Source organism: Lichenostomus cassidix, chromosome W, assembly GCF_008360975.1.
Source record: "Lichenostomus cassidix isolate B80296 chromosome W, HeHo_3.0, whole genome shotgun sequence".
NCBI lineage: Eukaryota > Metazoa > Chordata > Aves > Passeriformes > Meliphagidae > Lichenostomus > Lichenostomus cassidix.
The window spans coordinates 1,467,026-1,489,178 of NC_139510.1; the positions used below are offsets into that span (position 1 = coordinate 1,467,026).

The 22,153-nt window shown below is 46.8% G+C and overlaps 1 protein-coding gene across 2 annotated transcripts in view; it reads left to right on the forward strand.

Annotated features, from left to right (window-relative positions):
- Positions 1-22,153, forward strand: part of LOC146425292 (hsp90 co-chaperone Cdc37-like 1) — a 77,620-nt gene that overhangs the window by 9,402 nt on the left and 46,065 nt on the right. The window contains exon 1 of one of the 2 annotated variants that reach the window (XM_085041676.1): positions 14,008-14,106. The exons of the other annotated variant lie outside the window; for it this stretch is intronic. Within the exon in view, the coding sequence (XP_084897802.1) occupies positions 14,071-14,106 (36 nt within the window). The 5' untranslated portion in view covers positions 14,008-14,070. Of the gene's footprint in view, positions 1-14,007; positions 14,107-22,153 lie in introns of those variants that run through there. 2 annotated transcript variants of the gene reach the window in all.

Sequence of the window (22,153 nt, forward strand, 5' to 3'; positions counted from 1 at the left end):
CACCCAAAACCTCTCTTTCCCCCACCCTTTGCTATGAGGGTCTGTTCAAGCCTGGCAGCTGATATCCCTGGGGCTATGGTCTCCATCCCAAAGGTCCTAAGCTTGATCCCTCTGTGAACGGTATTCTTTTCTCCCCAGACCTGAGTTGAGTCACTTTATCTTATCTTCATCAACGGGCAGTGAGCAGTGTAGTTCGGGGGGGGGGGGGGAGGGATTAAGGGTTTTGATGGTTTTCTCTGCAGCTTTTGTACAGTTTTGCTATAATAGGCAAAAGTCTTTAATGAAGATGTTTAAGCCATAAATTATAACATTTCAGTCGCCGAAATGAGGTAACACCTGTATCCAGTTCTGGGCTCCTGGCTCTGAAAGACAGGTGTTTGCCAAGGAAGGTGAGAACCTCCCTTAGAATAGAGAATATGACCCCCCCCCCCCGGAATCAGTATAAGTTTGAAATCAAGGGGCTTTCAGGCAAAGATATGGGAAAAGGAATAACAGTTCATTACTAGTGTTTATAACAAGGCAAACAAGCAACAACAATAGCAACAACAAACAAACCAGAAACCCAGTAACAGCCTTCTCTCGGCTTTCACATGGCCTCCCCTTTGGTGCAGTTACAGTCACAGCCAGCAGGGGCACTGTTGAGCTCTCTGCTGGGTAGGGCGGGTGCGATGATTCCCCCGTGGCTGCAGGGCGTGCTGTGGCGCGAGTTTCGTCCGTCTCTCTCCACGCGGCAATGGCAGACGCAGCCGGCAGGAATGGATGGAGAAGGGGCTTCCTTTACAAACTCACAGGGGGAGCTGATCCTGGTGCCCCCTCTGGATAGCAAAAGGAGCTGTAGCAGGAACCTCGGAGTAACAAGCTGGGAAGGCAGGGATGAGCAAATTTCCAGAGTGGTAGATGAGATGTATCAGAAACTCGGCAGCTGTAGCTGGAACTGCGGTGCATCCCAGCAGACATGGGGTGTTGGGTTACAATTTAGCAAAAAACCTGGAGCAGTAGCAGAAAAATGGCAGGGGTTAAGCGGGGAATCCCTCCACTGAATAGCTCACCAACGATGGCTAGTCCCTGGGTCAGGCTGTGCAGAGGTGGGGCGGCTCACGGCAGGGGATGGGGTACCCCAGTCCTGGGTCCTGGTGCAGCACGCACTGGCTCTGGGCTCCCAAAACAGCAGAGAGGCAGAGAAAAAGGAGCCAGTAAGCCCAGTTACAGTGCCGAAGGAGACAGAAACAAAAAGAAACAGGCAAACCCAACATGCAACAGTATTTCTCCTAGGGACACCTGTGCTGCCTCACTGCTCAAATCGCCTGCGTGGCTGAAAAGGGTGAAGCTCTACTTCTCTCCCCCCCACATCTCGCAGGAAATCCTGGGCTGGCTCCCACCTATCGTGAGATTCTGGAGCTGGGGGGGAGGGGGGGGGCAGTGACCATCGCAGACACAAAAAAAAGGAGCAAGAAAAAAAATTAAAGATGGGATGGGATAAAAAGACCTTACCAAAACAGCTCCCCAGTACAAGAGAGACATGGACATACTGGAGAGAGTCCAACAAAGGGCCACAAAGATGTTTATGGGACCGGAGCACCTCACAAATGAGGCTCAGAGAGCTGGGACTGTTTAGCCTAGGGAAGAGAAGGCTTCAGAGGGATCTTATGAATGTATATTAATACCTGAAGGGAGGATGTAAAGAAGACAGAGCCAGGCTCTTTTCAGTGGTGCCCAGTGACAGGACCAGAGGCAGTGGGCTCAAACAGCAACACGGGAGGTTCCATCTGAACCTCAGGAAACACTTCTTTTACTATGAGGGTGACTGAGCTCTGGAACAAGTTGCCCAGTGGAATTGTAGAATCTTCCTTTTTAGGGATAGTAAAAAATCATCCGGACATGGTCCTGGGCAACTGGTTTTAGATGGCCCTGCTTGAACAGGGGGTTTGGACCAGATGACCTGTAGAGATCCCTTCCAACATCAACCATTCTATGATTCTGAGTCTGCTTTGCCCATAGTGGTAAATGGCAAGCAATCTCCCTGTCCTTATGGCCACCTGTGATCTTTTTCAGCTTATTTTCTCCCCCTCTGTCCCGCTGAGGAGGAGGAGGAGCAGGAGTGATAAAATGCTTTGGCAGCCAGCCAAGGTCAATCCACCACAACATAGTAAGAACAAAAATTAACAGCACTATTGGAGGTATCAATAGGTTCATAAGTCCAATAGCTGCATAGCTGGTTCTGTTATTGGCCTTCCTTTTTGCTACTCTTGTCCCTCCATTTCTCCACTCTAGTGTCTTCCCAAATAAACAACCATCCCTCATTACTTTTTCCCTACTGGTTCTAGTTTTGTTATGTACGTGCCCAAATTTGGTATTTCTGATACTGGTCCCTAGGCACTCTTGGCTTTATATGCTATTACTGATATGGTTACTCAGGCACTGTTGTCTTTGCAAAGTTCTGCTCCTCAAAAGGTCCCCAATGCTCTGCATCAGGTGTCTGTGAAGCTTGGCTGTTTTTCACATCACACTTCCTTAACCACCTGTGAAATTCAGCCATCCCTCATAGCACTGCCTGTAACATTTGTCAACTTCTCACATTATCTGCTATGTCCAGCAATTGCTCATGTCATATCCAGTAATTTTCCATGTCCCATTGTATTAGGTATGCATGGCCAAGCTTTGGTAGCAGGGGGGGCTACAGGGGTGGCTTCTGTGAGAAGCTGCTAGAAGCTTTCCCCATGTCAAATAGAGCCAATCCCTGGCAGCTCCAAAGATGGATGTGCCACTGGTCAAGGCTGGGACAATTAGAAATGGTGGTAACACTTGTGTGATAACATATTGAAGAAGAAGAAGAAAGGGATTGTGTAGTTGTAATTGGGGCCAGAGAAGAGTGGGGCGAGAACATGTGAGAGGAACAACTCTGCAGACACCGATGTCAGTGCAGAAGGAACGGGCAGAAGGAATGGGCAGGAGGTGCTCCCGGCACTGGAGCTGAGATTTTCCTGCAGCCCGTGATGAAGACTCTGGTGAAGCAGCTGTCCCCCTGCAGCCCGTGGAGGTCCATGGGATGCAGAGATCCACCTGCAGCCCGTGGAGGAGACCCATGCCGGAGCAGGTGGATGCCTGAGAGGAGGCTATGAACCTGTGGGAGGCCCATGCTGGAGCAGGCTCCTGGCAGGGACCTGCAGACCCATGGAGACAGGAGCCCACGCTGGAGCAGGTTTCTTGGTAGGACTTGTGACCCCATGGGGGACCCACACTGGAGCAGGATGTCCTTGAAGGACTGCACCCTGTGGAAGAGTGACCCACGCTGCAGCAATTTAGGGAGGATTGTTGCCAGTAGGATGGACTCGTTGCAGCAGTTCACGGGGATCTGTTGTTTGTGGAACGGACTCACATTGAAGTTCATGGCAAACTGTCTCCTGTGGGAGGGACCCCATGTTTGAGTAGGGGAAAGACTCTCCCTGAGCAGCAGGAGAAACAACATGTAATGAACTGACCATAATCCCCATTCCCTGTCTCCCTGCACCACTGGGGGGGTAAGGGGGGAAGAGCTGGGAAGGAGGGAGGGGTGGGGGAAGATGGTTTTTAAGATCTTATTTTACTTCTCGTTATCCTACTCTGTTAGTTTTGTTAGTGATAAATTCAATTAATATCCTTGGTCCTGCTGGCCACACTATTTCTGATACAGTCCAGGATGCCACTGGCCTTCTTGGCCACCTGGGCACACTCTTGTTCATATTCAGCCAGCTGTTGACCAGCACCCCCAGGTCCTTTTCCACTGGGCCATTTTCCAGTCACTCTTGCCCCAGCCTGTAGTGCTGCATGGGACTTTTGTGACCCAAGTGCAGGACCCGGCAGGTGGTCTTGTTGAACCTTATACAATTGGCTTTGGCTCATTGATCCAGCTTGTCCAGATCCCTCTGTAGAGCCTTCCTACTCTCAAGCAGACATGAAGCAACATTGGGGTTGTGTGGAACCAATTTAATTTTTATTTATGCCTCAACATTGTCTGGATTTTATGCTATAAATTCATTTTCTGACATCGGGTGGAGAATTACTACACGGGCTGAGCCCTAACATGTGGCACGTGTAGAACGTGGTTAACACGCATGGGGGGGGGTGGAGAATGCCGACATTACAGTTTCTAAGCAGACAACTCCTTTAGAAAATGGAGAGAAGCTCTGTCTGGGGGGGGGACGGGACAGGACGGGAGGGGACGGGGACTTCGCCTGACAGCCAATCAGGGGAGAGAAAACTTCCACCACTGGGCTGTAAGTGACTCCCCCTGCAGGCGGGGAAACCCCTGCTGCCGGGGGGAAAATTTCCCTTACTAGCCAATGGTCGTCCGCAAAGGATCGGACTATGGGAGGAGCCTTACAACATAAAAGCTGTTAACTGCGCCATAACCGGATCCCGCCGTCTCGGTCTCCCAGAGGGGGGCTCGTCTAGAGGTTCAGCTCGTTCGGCCCACTGCTCGCTTTCTCCCTTCCGTCCTGCTTCTTCCCTGCCTGTCTCCCCTGTCCGCACCTGTTCCGTCTACCCTGCTTTGCCGCTTCCCCGCAACAGCCGCCCGTCGCCGCCTGCAGCCGCCGCCGCCTGTAGCAAACTCCCACCGCTTCTCTGCAACTGCCTGCTCGTCGCGATTCCGCCGCGACGCTGTCCACGGTTCTGATCGCCGCCGCGATCCCGCAGCCTGTCCTGCCTTCCGCTCCGCCTGAGCGCCGACTCAACGGGCGTCCCGCTGCCCATCAACGCAGGAGACACGCTGTCTGCCGACCATCGAAGCCGCGCTCTCTCGAGCTGTTCAAACTCCCCCCGACAGCGAGCGCACACACGCCACCAGCCGATCGGACGCCGACAGTGCACCCTGGGATTCTGATGGTAACGTTCTGTCCCTGTCTTTCTGTTTCTCTCTTTGTCTCTCTTTTCCCCCTCTCTGTTTAATTTTCTATCCCTCTCCAGTCGGGACCATACCCTTCCTTATCAATAAACGGTTCTTAGATGTAATATTTGCCTCGTTTGTGCTTTATTTCATCCAAGAAATCTGTTAAAAAGAATCCCCCGTGATTCCCTTATACTGGAATGTGACAGGGATCAGTAGAGAATGCTGTAGTTGGTTCTGTCCTATGCAAACCACACTTCCTATTCAAATAAGACAAAGCTTACCTGTCCCATCTGTCCATCTGCAATGGCTTAGAAAGTCAATTCTGAGGATGACAGGAGCAGTAGGGCCAGTGGCAGTAGTAAAGGGTACCAATCTTGTATATTTAAACTAAGGCTCCCTTCCAGTAGAACTAGCCATGTCCTCCAGTATTTCCATGAATGACTACACTTCATCACTGCTACACAGTCTAGGGTGGTTTGACCCTGGCTGGATACCAGGCGCCCACCAAAGCCACTCTATAACTCCCTCAAGTGGACAAGTGTCGTGGTTTAGCACACCAGCCAAATTCCAGGCACCCATGACATCTACTCACTCTGCTCTCCCCTGCCACAGCTGGACAGAGGAGAGGGGGGGAAAAAAGTTAACACACACAGGGCTCATGAGAGATAAAGACTGGGAGATGCTCCAAGGACAAAACAAGCTTATCTTAAAGTTGCAAAATGAGATTTATTACTAAACAGAGTCAGAGAAGGGTAATGAGAAGTAACGTAAGCCCTTAAGACACCGTTCCTGCCCCCAACCCCTCCCTTTTTCCCACTAACAGCACAGGGGAACAGGGTGTGGGGATTTAGGTCAGTTCATCACCAGAATCTTCTTCCGCTGCTCAGGGAGAGGACTCTTTCCCCTGCTGCACCATGGGGTCCCTCCCTCAGGAGATGGCTCTCTGTGAACTCCTCCGACGTGGGTCCATCTCACGAGCAGCAGCACACACGCATGCTGCCGCAATGTGAGTGAGTCTCCCCCCATGGGCAGACAGTCCTCCCAAACTGCTGTGGCATGGGGTCACTTGTCTACCGGGGTGGAGACCTCCAAGGCCAGGCTGTTCCATCTTGGGAGCAAGGCCTCTCTCCTCACTGGGACTCCTGCTGGATCACAGCCTCCTCCAGACATCCACTCACTCCAGCATGGGCACCTCCCCACGGGCTGTGGGTGGATCTCTGCATCCCCCATAGACCCCTATGGGCTGCAGGGGGACAACCTGCTTCACCATGGTCCTCACCACATCCGGCAGAGGATTCTCGGCTCCTGCACCTGGAGCACCTCCTCCCCCACCTTCTCCACTGACCTTGGTGTCTTCATGTTGTTCCCCTCATGTGTTCTCACCTCCTTCTCCTTCTCTGGCTGAAAAGAACTATGTGCACACATTGCTTGATTTCTTCTTAAATATGTTATCACAGAGGCGTTGCCACCATCTCTAATTGGCCCAGGCTTGGCCAGCAGCATGTCCATCATCTTCAGATCCATTAGAGATTGGCTCTGCTGGACATGGTGAAAGCTTCCAGAAGCTTCTCACGGGAGCCATCTTTGTAGCTCCCCCACTACCAAAAACTGGGCCAAGCAAAACCAACACAACAGGGTAGAGAAAATATAACAAAAGGCTCATGAGTTGACATAAGGACAGGGAGGGGTCACTCACCGATTACCATCATAGGCAAAACAGACTTGACTTGGGGAAATTAATTGAATTTATTACCAGCCAATATAAGAGCAGGATAATGAGAAGTAAAATAAATCTTAAAAACACCTTCTCCCCACCCCTCCTTCCTTCCTGGGCTTAACTTTATTCCTGATTCTATAACTCCTTCCTCCCAGCAGTGCAGGGAGATGAGGAATGGAGGTCATGGTCAGTTCATTACATATTGTTTCTGCCACTGCTTCCTCCTCAGGGAAAGGAGTCCTTTCCCTGCATCCCTGTGGGATCCCTCCCTCAGGAGACAGTCCTCTGTGAACTTCTCCAACATGAGTCCTTCCCACAGGCTATAGTTCTTCACAAACTGCCCCAACGTGGGTCCCTTTGCATGGGATACAGTCCTCCAAGAACAGCCTGCTCCAGCCTGGGACCCCCATGGGGTCACAAGTCCTACCAGGAAACCTGCTTCAGCATGGGCTTCTCTCTCCAGAGGTCTGCAGGTCCCTGCCAGGAGCCTGGTCCAGCACAGACTTCTCACAGGGTCACAGCCTTCTTTTGGGCATCCATTTGCTCTGGTGTGGGTTTCCTCCATGGGCTGCAGGTGGACCTCTGCTCCCCCATGGACCCCCATGGGCTGCAAAAGCACAGCTGCTTCACCATGGTCTTCACCATGGGCTGCAGGGGAATCTCAGCTCTGATGCCTGGACATCCTCCCCTTCCTTCTGCACTGACATCGGTGTCTGCAGAGTTGTTCCTCTCACATATTCTCACTCCTCTTTCCTCTGTCTGCAATTACTTCTGCGCAATCATTTTTTCCTTCTTAAATATGTTATCATGGAGGCATTACAATCATTGTTGATTGGCTTGGCCTTGGCCAGTGGCAGGTCATTCTTGGAGCCAGCTGGCATTGGCTCTATTGGGCATGGTGGAAGCTTGTGGCAGCTTCTCACAGAAGCCACTCTTGTAGCCCTCTTGCTTTTAAAACATTGCCACGCAAACCCAATACAGTACAATATTGATGAGGCAAAGGAGTGCTTGGCCACCCTACTGAGATAGTTCAATAATTTCAGTTATTCCCCATCCCCTGCCCAGCCAGTGCCACATGTACACACACGCACACACAGACACACACACCCCCCCCAGTGCAGTAAATTCAAATCTGTTTTCAGGACTGTATGTGGTTCAGAGGTGAAGATAGGAGAAGGCAATGGTTTAACTGAACTCTGACCTCTCCCCTCTTCTTGCAATTCCTTAGCTCACAATGATAGATCTCTAAAGGGTCTTCCATCCTGCTCTGTCATATGTTCTTCTATTTCTTTCAAAAACATCCAGAAATCCCATCATGTAGGAAGGGAGTATGCAGAAATCCCATTCTTTCCTGATGTTTTTCCTGAGTTTAACCATACTACCAGATCCTCTGTATTATTCTTGGCCATGCTGCTAATCTGGCACTGTTCTTCTGGCATGCTCCCAACATGGTACATATAAGTCACTCCTTGATCAACAAGACATCCCACCAGGTTATCAGGTGATATGAGACAGGTGTTAGTAACTGTGTCTAACCATCAGAGCTTTTGGGCCATGGTGTCCATGCTGACAACCTTTTCAGGGTCCCTCCCTTCTTGTCTGTAAATACACTCCAGCAGCCCAAGCAACTGCAATTGATTACTTCCTTCTTCCCAGGCTTTCCATGAGGTTATTTTGTTTGCAGGATCAGGCCACTGTTCAGCATATCCCTCCATCAGCCGACCTCAAAGCCTTCATCCTTTGCATAGGGCTGTGTTTGCAAGTGGCATAGGCCCCAAACTCCTCAGAGCTCTCCTCACTTGAGCTATTTGCTGTATCCCAGCAGCTCTGGTTTCCCAGCACCGTCAGAAAATTCAGGGGCATCTCCATGGGGTGGCAGCTGTAGGTGTCCTGCATTTCTATAATTTCATAAAATCTTTAAGGTTGGAAAAGACCTCTAAGATCAAGTCCAACCATTAACCTAACAGTGCCAGGTCCACCACTAAACCATGTCCCTGATTTCACTCTGAGCAAAAGGACTGCCTAGTACCCGTGTTTTGGAGACCAATGCTCCCATTTCCATAGGTCTGCTTGTCACGAGTGGAGACAGAGGGTGGATAGATTTTACCAGTTGCCTAGGCCTATGACAACTAGTGACCAAACCTACTCAGAGTGACCAGCACCCAAAACCCAGTCTCACTCACAAGTCCTTATAAAGACAGCTGATTTATGTCTAATGTAAAATAGATTATGGTTTATTAGACACAGGTGAGAACGGAACAAAGAACTAGACAATTTTTTACTACACAATACATGAAAAGCTATTCATAGCTAAACAAACATATATATATGTTGCCCAAATTAGGGAGATTAAAACAATATAGCGCTAAAAATGAAAAAGGTACCTATTAATATTATTATAGCTAGCAAAGAAGAATACAATTTAGGAAACCAATGCTCTTACCAAATCCAATTTTTTGGAGCTGGGGATGCATCAGAATCCTCACCCAATCCCACGGGAAGTAACCACAGGGCTGCGTCCAGGCACCTGGGGAGAAACTTTCCCTCACGCTCCAATGTCCATGTAGAAAGCTTCTACTTTTGCTGAGATTTTCGTGGTGTTTTATAGGAAAAAGAGTGTGGATTTGTGGTCACTTAAAAATTCTTCACATTCTCTCAGTGTCTTACCTTGACTTTTAGGCGCCAGTATTAGATAGCCAGGATTAAGCAATCAACCTAATCTGAGCCATCGATCTCCGGCCAGCGATCAGGGAGAGACAAGGGGGAGGGGGGGGTGTCCTGCCACACTGCTTAAACACTGTAACTTTCAAAGTCACTTCAATTATTCTAATCCCAGGCCGTGCCAGGTCTGAGTGTTGCCTGTATTCTCCAGCAATACTTTCATAGGCAAAACAGTCTCAACTCAGGGGATTTTGTTTCATATAATTTATTGCCAGTTGACACAAACTCAATTACTGATTCAGTATTGAAGGAAGAAAACATAAACCACTCAACACTTAGGGAAACACTTTTGCTCTCCCTTCCCCAGACTCAGCTTCAGTCAAACAACTCTCCTCCCTTCTTCCAAGTGTCAACTTGGTTTTTTCCAGTTACCCTCAGTCCCTAACAATTCCTTTGACGTGGTGACAGAAAGTTAGGGTGGTTGTGTAATGATTTCTTTTTACTGCTCCTTGCTTCTTACTCTGGGTTCTTCCACAGGCTGCAGTTCCTTTGGGGATGTACCTGCTCTGGCATGGGGCACCTCCTTCCAAGGGTTCATCTCCAGCCATGTCCTTAGCATTGTCTTTTTCCATGTGTCACATCCATTTTTCTTCCTTCAGCAACTGCTGTTCATGTCATTAATATGATTGAGCAGACAACGCCATGTGCTACTCTGACTGGCTGAAGTTTTGGCATGCAATGAGTTGTTTACATCAGTTTCAGAGCTGGCTGGAACTAGCTGACTGGCACAAGGCAGTTCATGGCTTCCTTCCATATAGATCACCCCTGCAACCCACTGCTACTGAAACCCTGAAATTTATACCTAATACACCCACAATAAAAACTGAGCATTTTACAAGAGCTGGAGTGGAGGAGTTAAATATTCTTATGATTAAAAAATAAACACTGATATGGTACATTTCTCTGTAGATGAGAAATCTTCTCTAAATAACTAAATTATAGTCATAGAACAAACTAGGTTGGAAGGGATGTTGGGAGGTATTAAGTCCAACCCCCTGCTCAAAGCAGATTACTTGATGCCTTGTTCATTTGAGTTCTGAATATCTCCACAAATAGAGTCTTCACAACTTCTTTGGACCCTTGTCCTAGGGTTTGACAACCTTACTGGAAAAGAACTAAGTGGAATTGCCCTTGTTGCAGGTTGTGTCCACTGCGTCTCATCCTGTCCGTGCACTTCCTAGAAGAGTCTGACTCTGTTTTCTCCACATTCTCTTATTAAGCAGTTGTTGACAACAGCAGGATTCTTTTTGGGTCTTCTCTTGTGAAGGCTGAAGAAACCCAGCTCTATCATCATCTCCTCATATGTCACATAGAATAGAATAATAGAATCATTAAGGTTGGAAAAGATCTCTAAGATCATTGAGTCCAAGCATTAACCAAGCACCATGTTCACCACTAAACCATGTCCCCATGTGCCACATCTGTGACTAGCACAGGTCCTTCTCGTGAGAACATTTTGCTGTGCTTTATAAACAAAGATAAAGTTTGGATGTTTTTGCAAACAGGGTCTCAAGAATTGGGCAGTTCAGGCCTGGCCAATTAGGCCTAGGGGGAGGTTTTTGACTGACCAATCTGGGTGACCTGTGAAAAGTCTATATATATGGAAAGCAAAATAAAAAGCTTCCTTCTTTTCTTGCCTGAGAACCTGGGTTTCTACTTCTCTGCTAGCGGCTCAACAGCGACACACATCCACACATTTTCTGAATACTTCCAGAAGTTCCACCCAATTTGGTGTCGTCTTCAAACTTACTGAAGGTGCACTCAATCCCCTCATCCAGACTGTTGATAAAGATATTAAACAGGACTGGCCCCAAAACTGAGCCCTGGGGGACACCACTAGGGAGTGGTTGCCAACTGGATTTAAGTCCATTTACTACCATTCTTTGGGCCCAGCCATCCAGCCAGTTTTTTACCCAGCTAAGAGTATACCCATCCACACCAGAGGAGGCCAGTTTCTCCAGGATAATTCTGTGGGAAACAGTGTTAAAGGCTTTACTAAATTCTAGGTAGACAACATCCACAGCCTTTCCCTCATCCACTAGGTGGGTCACCTGGTCATAAAAGGAGATCAGGTTGGTCATGCAGGACCTGCCTTTCCTAAACCCATGCTGGCTGGATCTGATCCCCTGGTTGTCCTGTACTTGTTGCATGATGGCACTCAAGATGATCTGCTCCATGGCCTTGCCCAGCACTGAGGTCAGGCTGATAGGCCTGTAGTTCCCTGGATCCTCCTTCCAACCCTTCTTGTACATGGGTGTCACACTGGCCAACCTCCACTCGCCTGGGACCTCCCCAGTTAGCCAGGAGTGCTGATAAATGGAGATGGAGATGATAGAGAGTGGCTTGGCAAGCTTTTCTGCTAGTTCCCTCAGTACCCTCAAGTGGATCCCATCCAGCCCCATAGACTTGTGAGTATCCTGGTGGCACAGTGGTTCAGTTACTACCTCCTCTTGAATTATGAGGTGTTTATTCTGCTCCCTGTCCCTGTCTGTCAGCTCAGGGAGCTGGTTGCCCTGTGTATAACTGGTCTTTCTGTTGAAGACTGAGGCAAAGAAGGTATTTGACTCAGCCTTTTCCTCATCCTTGGTGACAATGTTCATCCCTGCATCCAATAAGGAATGGAGAGTCTCCTTGGCCCTCTTTTTGTTATTAATGTATTTGTAAAAACACTTTCTATTATCTTTCACAGCTGTGACCAGATTGAGTTTTAGCTGGGCTTTCACCTTTCTAATTTTCTCTCTATATAATGTAACAACATCCTTGTACCCTTCCTGAGTTGCCTGCCAATCCTTCCAAAGGTGGTAAACTCTGGGGTTTTTTCCTGAGTCTCAGCGAAAGCTCCTTGTTCAGCCAGGCTGGTCTTCTTCCCTGCTGGCTCATCTTTCAGCACATAGGGATGGGCTGCTCCAGCACCTTTAATATTTCCTTCTTGAAGAATGTCCAGCCTTCATGGACCTCTTTTTCACTAAAGACTGTTTTGCAAGGGACTCTCTGAATCAGTCTCCTAAACAGGCCAAAGTCTGCCCTATGGAAGTCCAAGGTAGAAGTTTTGTTGACCCCCTTCCTTATTTCACCAAGAATTGAAAACTATAATTTTGTGGTTGCTGTGCCCAAGACAGCCTCTGACCACCACTCCAACCCTTCTCTATTCGTAAACACCAGATCTAGAGGGGCCCCACCCCGGTAGACTTCCTTACCAGCTGTGTCAGGAAGTTCTCTTCCATACACTCCAAGAATTTTCTAGACTGTTTTCACTGTGTTGAATTCCCAGCAGATGTGAGACATCTGCCAGCCACTTGTAGAATGCCTCATCTGCCTGTTCATCCTGGTTGGGTGGTCTATAACAGACTCCCACCAGATCTGCCTTGATGGCCTTCCCCCTGATTCTTACCCATAGACACTCAGCCTTATCATCACTATCCTTGAGCTCCATACAATTGAAACAGTCCCTAACATACAGAGCCAGAATCCCAGTGATGGCACCAGCCTCTGAGCCACGTTAATCTGGTGGCTTCTCCTGTTCCTTTCAGTATTCTTCCCTCCTACTGAAGGAATTGAGGAAAACACCACCTGTGCTACTGTCCCTTCAACCAATTGCCCCAATGCCCTGAAGTCCCTTTTGATCACCCTTGGACTTCTCTCTTCAACATCATCACTGCTGACCTGAACAACCAATAGTGGATAATAATCAGAGGGCTGTACCAGACATGTGAGTTTTCTAGTAATGTCTCTTACCCAGGCTCCAGGGAGGCAGTAGACTTCCCTGTGGGATGGGTCTAGCCAGCATATTGGACCCTTTGTTCCCCTCAGAAGGCAATCACCGACAACAATTACCCTTCTTTCTTTCTTCACAGAGGGAATTGTAATGCATGTGGATGACTGACTTGCCCTAGACAACCCCCTGGATGGACCTTTGTCTGCAACATCATTTGCCTGGCCCTCAAGTTCCAGATACTCAAACCTAGTTTGTAAGGGCACCTGGGAAAGTGAGGGAAGCCAGGAGGGGATTCACCTGCTGCCCAAGCAGAAACCTGTTTCCATTCCCCCTTGTCTCTTAGGTCACCTTCTGCCTTGTGGTGAGAGGGTAGGGGATCCTCTGCTTCTTATGGTGTGTCCATCTGTCTCAGGGATGGTAGAGTAGCTCCACGAGTCTATCTCCCCCTCACAGTCCCTCATACTCCCTACCCTTTCTACTTCCTCTTTCAGCTCTGCCACTAGGCTGAGCAGATCATCCACCTGGTTGCCCCTCACACAGGTATTAACGCTGCTGCCCTCTGATACCAGTGACAGGCTGCGGCACTGCCTGCAGCCTGAGTCCTGGATAGCCACATGTTTGTACAGAAGCTCCGTCTGGGTCACCATGTGCCTTCTGGCAATGGCTCTCTGGCAAGTGGAAACCATAGCTAGTTTTCATCTGGGAGGGTGATGACCACTATTTGGGCTTGCCACTTGAGTCAGTAGGGGGACTGTGTACTCCCTGCATGCCCTTCTTGTGCAAACTTCTGTGCAAACTGCCTCACCCACCCTGGTTGACGTGCTATGTGCTGTTTGCTCCCTCTGCCTCTCCTGGTCACTCCCTGGTGCTCCCTGGGGGTGGCTTTTGTAAGGGTGGGGTTTGGCTGCTTTCACTTCTGGCCCCACCCACACTGGGTCTCTGTCTCTCTCTGTCTCTCTCTGTCTCTCTGCCTCTCTGCTCTAGCTTTCCTGTGTTGCCAGTTTTCAAGAAGCTCCCCACAGTCTCCCAGTGTGATCCTTCACTCAGAGTATGTCTACTGGAGCAGTCCACCTTGGAGACTCAGAGGTTTGTTCCTTCTCACCTCTTACTAGGGTACTGTATGTATTCTATAAATTCAAATCTGTGGGCAGAGAAAGAGCCTTTCTCACATTGCCAGGAGTCAGAAGCTTCTTTTTTTCCTAGTCTTGGGAGTATCCATCCAGCACTCATTTGAACATTGCTATTAGCTGTCCCTCTTTCTATATAGCCATAAATAGTATAGGTAGGTCATTAGAAAGACTGCATTGTTTATAAGAAGTTGTAATTTTTTTCCACATTGCAAGTAGTCAATTGTTCTTTAAAAAGAGATTTGCTGTGATTCTGAAACAAAGTTTGCATGAGCACTCTGATTAATCTGCATTAAAGTTTCCTCCAGATAAACTCTCACAATTTACAGTGTCCTTCCTATCCTTCTGTCAAAGATGGTCACCATTACTAACTTCAGAATATTGCACTGGAAAGCTGAGAAGCTAATTTACACATTCTATTTCTCACTTCTCGTGGGAGGGCATAACAGATCATAGAATTATAGAACAACCCAGGTTGGAAGGGACCTTGAAAGATCATGTGGCCCAACCTATCGTGGGAAAGGGAGCCTAGATGAGATTATTTAGCACTCTGTCAAATCACATCTTGAAAACCTCCAGTGATGGGGACTCTAGTGCATCACTGGGGAGGTTGTACCAGTGATTGATTTTTCTCGCTGTAAAAAAGTTCTCTTATATTGAGATGAAACCTCTACCAGTGTAAGTTGTACCCATTGCCCCTTTTCTTGTCCATGTGGCTACTTGTGAAGAGAGAGTCTGCCACCTCTTTGAAGCCTGTAGATGGTTTAGAGAAAGAAAAAATTCTTAAATTGCTGGGTTTCTAGTGTACATCTGTAGGCAATATAAATACTGAGGTTTAAGAAATCACTTCTATCTCCTAGCCCTCTCAATATATTTGGTATAAGGAAAGGGATGCTTATGTTGTGCCTCAGCTAATGCATAGCTTAAATGCCACTTTCACTGATAGTCCAGGCTAAACTGCTAGGGCATGCACTGAGTAATTGTATTGTGTTTATGTGGCAACATTTGGGTAGTGGAGAGGCTGTAAAAGTGGCCTCTGTGAGAAGACACCGGGGGCTGCCCTCATGTTCCATCCAGGTCCAAAATGGACCCACTGCAGGCTAAAACTGAGCCAATCAGTGAAGCTGGTGGCACCTCTGTAAAAACATTTAAGAAAGGGGAAAAAAATACTGTGTAGCAATTGTGAGAGAAAGGAATGAGGAAAAAATGTGAGAGGAGCAACCCTGAAGACATCAAGGACAGAGAAAAAAGAGAAGAAGGAGGTGCTCCAGGCACGGGAGCAGAGGTTCGCCTGCAGCCCATGGAGAAGACGATAGTGAAGCAGGTTGTCCCCCAGCAACTCATGGAGAGGACCACATGCAGAGCAGGTATTCTCTACAGCTCGTGGAAAGGACCATGCTAGAGCAGATATCCACACCGCAGCCTGTGGAGGACACTGCAGTGGAGCAGGTGGATGTGCCCTGAAGGAAGTTGTAGCCAGTGGGGAGAGCCCATGCTGGAGCAGAGTCCTGAGAGGAGCTGCAGCTCATTTGGGACACACATTTGAGCAGTATTTTCCTGAAGGACCGTACCTTATGGAATGGAATCATACTGGAGCAGTTCCTGAAGAAATGCAGCCTGTGGGAAGAAACCTATGCTGGAGCTGGGGAAAAGTGTGAGGAGAAAGGAATGCCAGAGAGGCAAACTGACCACAACATCCGTTCCTCATACCTCCAGTGGTGCTCAGTACAGGGAGGATGTCTTGGGACAAGTGGAAGCTTCAGACAAGCCCTGCCTTAGCCTCAGATTTTGGCAACAGTTTAGGGAATCACTCTGGTCCGCAAGTTCTAATTATGGCAAATCAGGTCTATTTATAAAAATGAATTATTTATTAAACAGACAAGAGATAATAGACCAAAGATCTTAATCAGAGTTACTACACAGTATAAAACTAAAGAACTACTAGTAGATTATAGCATAAAATAAAACAATGCACTATGTCAAGGTACCTATATTAAAGCTAGCAAAAGAAATAGTATTGATTAGGAGTCAAATGTAACTTACCACCAAAATGATGATAATGTACACAGATTCCTTCACTTAACCCCTGGGGAGTAACCGCAAAGTAAGCATCCCTATTCATATGAGAAAGTCCACACATTTCCAGGAAAATGTATAGAAGATTTCTGCTTTGTGAAAGTTTCATGTGGCTTTTATAGCTTGTAAAGTGAATGTCTGTCAGTCATAAATCCATCTTATCTTCCAGATCTCACTTCAACAGTAAGATGTGTATTGTTAGCTGGGAGATGCCAGACCAGTGTTAACCCCATAGTATTGTGATAATAGCTGCAAGTTCCCCACACCCCTTTCTTAATGACTGTACTTGTCACCTATTGTCCTGCCTGCCCCACCCCACGTGTACTTGTCACCTATTGTCCTGCCTTCCCCACCCCACGTGGCCCTGGCCACTCCCTCGGGTTTCCCCTATTGGTTCCTGTACTCCTAACTCCACCCCTGTACCTCCCCTGTACCCAGAGGTCACTGGGCCTGTGTGCTGTCCCTGCCCCTCTCTATTTCCCTATAAAACCCCTTACCCTCCGCCATCTTGCTGTCTATGCTCCATGTGTGTCTATGCTCCACATGTGGCTGTGCATGTGATGCCTTTGCCCTCGAGGCATCTCTGCCTCGGGGATGTCATTGGCCTCTGCTGCACCATGCAAATAAACATCTTCCATGGACACACTGCGTAGACCCTCCTCGCCTCCTTTATCACTGCCGGTTGTGGAAGCAGACGTACCAGAGCTAGCCTTATGGCTCCCTGGCCGGTGAGAGCGCAGTCTCCAGCCCTGGGACAGAGAGTTTGGAGCAGTGAGGCGCTGAACCGGGCTGGGTAGAGACACTCTAGGGTCAGGTCTGCTATAACATCCTCTAAACCGCAACACCATGGCACCAAAATAACTCACTACAAGACAGGTTGTCCTGTTTATCTGACTCAAACAGGAGTTAAAGATAAACTCTTGTTGGGAGGGGTGAGATGCCCTGCTACAGAGGAGGAGACAGAAGAGTCAGGAACAATGGAGTGAAGTTGTGCTTGGGAAGGGAGAGGGGAAAGTGTTTTCCATTTTGTCTGGTTTTGACCATCCTACTCTATTTTTAGTTGGCAATAAATTAAATTAATCTTCTCTGAGTTTAGTCTCTTTTGCCCATGGCAGTAATTGGTGAGCAATCTTTGTGTCTTTATCTCAACCCATGAGCTTTTTCTTATTTCCACCCCCTGTCCTGCTGAGGAGGGGTAGTAATAGAGGTAACTTAGTTGGCACCTGACAGCCAGCCAAGGTTAACCCACCATGTAATATTAATCCATGCTGGAAGGCAGGTAGTAATAGTTACTCTAGTGTTACAATTTGACATCAAAAAGCAAATGCTTTCTTTTTAGAAGAATGTCTTGTATTGTGCTATTTTGACTATTGTTAATTTTGCAGTGTAAGGATAACCAGAGGGGAGTGAGGTAAATCCTTTCATCTACAAAAGAATTTTATGATATGCATCTGGAGATTGTATGACTGGTGGCAATTATTATATAAATATCTTTCAGTTAGGGTTAGAAAGCTTGAAGTAGAAGTTTCCTTTAAAAATCATCTATCTACACAGTATTATTTTTACCAAAAATTCAGTAAAATGAAAAAACTCCTTAACACCAATATAGTATTAAGAAGCAGGCATTCTTTATTCGGCCGGATGAATGAGGTAATAGGTCCTCCCAAAGTCGTGCATGCTGAGTACAGGGAAGTTTGTTTATATACTCTATTTTACATACATATTCATTGATTGTTCCAGACTAAACATACATATGATAATCATTTCCCCAAAATCATTAACATATTTCCCCTCCCCTTTACACGTGTTCTTCTGTCTTGGGGGTCTCTCTGGTGGTCCCTGGTGGTCAGGGACCCCAATGTTCCAGTCGACCTGGCTGAGTTGGCAGGGCACCGGGGCTGGTGAACTTCCAGTTCTCCTTCTTACACAATGGACATTGTGCAGTTCCACAGGTTTTGGTAGAACAAGCATTGTGTTAGCTTACCAGGTGTAGACAATTTACCATCTGGTAACATCCCCCCTTTGAGTTTTGTGAAGCTTGTTTTCAAGCCTTCCTAAGCCTCACCTTTGTTTTACTAACATCATATACTTTTTTAAGGCAAATATCATAATCACAATTATTACTATGATTACAATTATAATTTGCACAAGTGAGGTCAACCAACCAGTTGGAGAAAATCCAAATTCTTTAAATATTTTATTTAACTAGTTACTTTCTAATCCTGTCCTTAATTCTCTGCTACATGCAGCAACCAATTTTTATCCTATCTGATCATCCAACTTAGCAGTCACATTTGGAGTGTGCACACAACAAGTATTGTTTAAATTCAAGTAACCACATACTCCACATTCATGTAACAGTAATAGGTCTAAAGCTAATCTGTTTTGTAAGGTCCCACATGTGTTCCCAAATTTTGGTCAAATTGTTGACTAAAGTTCCCCACGGAACTGGATTTTCTGCAGAGGTTGGTGTTGGCAAACAAACTGTTATAGAAGTTGCATTCTGTAATTTGTCAAAATCTTGCACTAACTTTAAGACTACATTCCCTTTCTTAGAAATTAAGATTATAGCTTCTATTATTATTATAAATATGCAATTATTTATCATTTTCATCTATATCAAATAAATAATATTCCCTTAGAAAATCATATTCTATACCTGTTCTATAGGATATATATATATATGTATATGTATATATGACTGGTGTTAGTCTTGTTTCTGCTGTGTTTAATGTGTTGCTGGTTTTACCCATGTGCGATGAACTCAGGGTTCAATTCCTTCCACCTTGAGTGTGATGTAGGTTACCAGGGAGACTTGATATGGTCCCTTTCACTTCTCCTGGATTGGTCCAAAACTCCAGGTTCTGATGCACACCGTATCTTCTGGTTGGAAAGGATGTACATGCAAGTCTAGTCCCAATGATTTGTTGATAACATTGTGCCTTTTAAAACTTAAAAGATTAAATTTTTTCACCGTTATATCAATTTCAGCAAAAGTTTGAGGCTTCCTTTGCCTTGTTGGTGTGACATTGGAAAGTTTCTGGCCATCCAGAAAAGTACCAAAATGTGCCAGTCCCCATTCTGCCTGGGCAGTTCTGCAAAATCAATTTGCTAATAATCACTTGGTGAATTCTTCTGTTTTACTAGTCCTGGAGGTGGCCTCCTTCCTTCCTTAAGATTATTTTGCAAAACAAATTACTTATTTTCCAATAACTGATCTATTAATTTCTGTAATCTTCATGATTACTATATTCATTTGTAAACTAGTTACCATATTCTCTATTTCTTAATGTGTTTCTTGATGTTTTAGTTCCATTATCTTATACATTAATTTGGAGGTACAATTATCTGCCCACATGAGTTTACCAATCACCTGCTGGGATTTTCCGTAGCTTCCAATGATGGGGCTAACTGCCTGTCCTGATTTGATTTTTGTTCTAGGACATTCAACTTTTTATTAGGTATTAGTGCAAGGATACCTTTTTCAGCAACCTCTTTAGCTGTTTTGTCAGCTAACTGATTCCCTGTATTAACTGGGGAGTCTCCAAACTGATGGGCTTTACAAGGGCATCCCAGCCACTTTTTTCAGCTTTTGCACACTCTGTAGCAGATGACTAATTTCTCCTTTGTACTTCATAGGAGACCTCTGTGCTGATAACAAACTCCTTCCATATAGTTTCATTAGTGTGTACCTTTTTTCCTTCAGTGATTTCTAGCACCCAGTGTAAGGTCATTGTCCTAGGTTACAATATAGATGTAGTTAAGTATCCTATTACCACCAGCTGTGGGCTGTTAGCTGTTATCACCTGCTAATGACCCACCCCAGATAACAGACAATGGGCCATCAAGAAACCACCACATGACTCATGGATTTATCTCATCTTATTGTGAGATGCTCTGCCCAGGAGGGAGGAGCCAAGCATTCCCACCTGGATATCATCTGGCTTTGGAACTGCCTAAGTCTACTTCCCTGTCTACTGGGTTCCCAGAGGACAAGAGCTACCACTAGACCTTCAGCTTGAGACCCGACCTTCACAAGACCACCACTTCAACTGAAATACTTCAGTTGGACTGCTACCACCACCCTAACAGGGTGTCAGGTTGTATCTGACTTTGTCAGTGCTTTTCCTTGTATTATTTCACTTATTTTTAATTTTTCCTATTAATTTTAATCCTGACTTGTGGTCTCCCACTGGTTTGTTTTCAAACCAATACATATTTTGGTGCCCAATGTGAGGCACAACCCGAGGAAAAATCAGAAATATAATTCTTTATTACAGAAATCCTATCACCATGATGCTCAGCTTATCTATGTGGGTACTGTTTCTTGCTCTCTATATTTTTCTGCAAATGGGAAACTATCTGCCTGTTGTATTGCTCATGTTGCAACCAGGGAACTACACGAGAATTGCTTTACTGGTTTACTATGCCTATTGCATGATAACCTGTGAGACGATGAATGCCATTTGGAATATATACTCAACTTTGTCTGCCTGGCCTAATCTGGGCTGCTACATCTGGGACCTCCTCAGCAATCATACCCAGCCCCTGGGGGTAGGAGGAGAGAGTGGTTTCTTCCTGCCTTTCAGGCCAGGCACAGCTGTTTTTGACAATATTGAGTTCTCACTGGATGTTAAGGATGGCATAACCCTCGTCAGTTCTGTTTTCTTTTTTCTCTATGACCTGCACTGTGTACATCATGCTGAGGATGAGGAACAGAACAACACTTAGTGTGGTACAGTGTCTTCTTGAGGAGGAGAAACTAAGCAAGTCAGCAGGCACCATATCCACACAAACTGCCACCAAGAGGAAAGGAACCAAACGAGCATTTGACATAACACAGACCATCGCCGAACCAGAACAGCTGAAGCCACTAGCAGTTGCCCCCGTCCAGAAGAAGAAATCCAAGAGCAAGTCAGTCTGCATAGTGATTGACAAGGATGTGGCAGGACCATCGCACCCAGCATAAGAGATGGAGCCAGAGATCATCACTCATTCTCTATCCCTGGGGGAGCTGCGGGATCTAAGGAGGGAATTCACCCGGCAGGCAAATGAGTCCATATCTGGCTGCTTCACATCTGGGATGCCGCAGCTAACACCACCATTCTGGAGTCAAGTGAGGCCAGGCAACTGGGATCCCTGTCTCAGGATGTAGTCATTGACCAGGGGATTGGGAGAACCCAGGAAACTCTCAGCCTCTGGCAGCGATTGCTGACAAGTGTACAAGACAGATACCTCTGTAAAGACGACCTCCAGATGCAGCAAAGAAAATGGAGCACGATAGAACAAGGTATCCGATGTCTGAGGGAATTGGCCGTGCTAGAGATCATTTTCTCGGAAAACGAGAGATTCCCTAAGAGCCCAGATAATGTCCAGTGCACTTCACAAATGTGGCTAAGATTCGCATGGCTCGGACCAGAGATATACTCTCGTTACCTGGCAACACTGCAGTGGAGGGAAGGAGAGGACAAGGTGGGCGTGTTAGCCAACAAACTGAGAATTTACAAGGACACTGTCACTGCCCCACTACGCACCCATGTCTCATCGGTGGAAACAACCCTGGCCGAGCAAGTCTGGAGCTTGATTGAAGAGGGCCACCAGAAACTAAGGAAAGAGCTCAAAGAAGGATTTTTCCATGCCTCACCAAAACCAACCAGAGTCTGCCATCAGGAGCAGACGTCCCCCAGCCAGGGAAAGAAGACAAACTCCGCAACATAACCTCTGGTTTTTCCTACAGGAGCATGGGGAAGACATGAGAAAGTGGGATAGGAAACCCACCTCCTCCTTAGCAGCCTGGGTACATGAATTGAAAAGAGAAACATCCACTTCAGGAGGCTCATCTAAGTTCAACACTGCCCCAGTCTCTTGTGGACAGAACCCCAGACGGTATGGAAATGATAATGACTGATCCACTTGTAGAGACCTCAGGA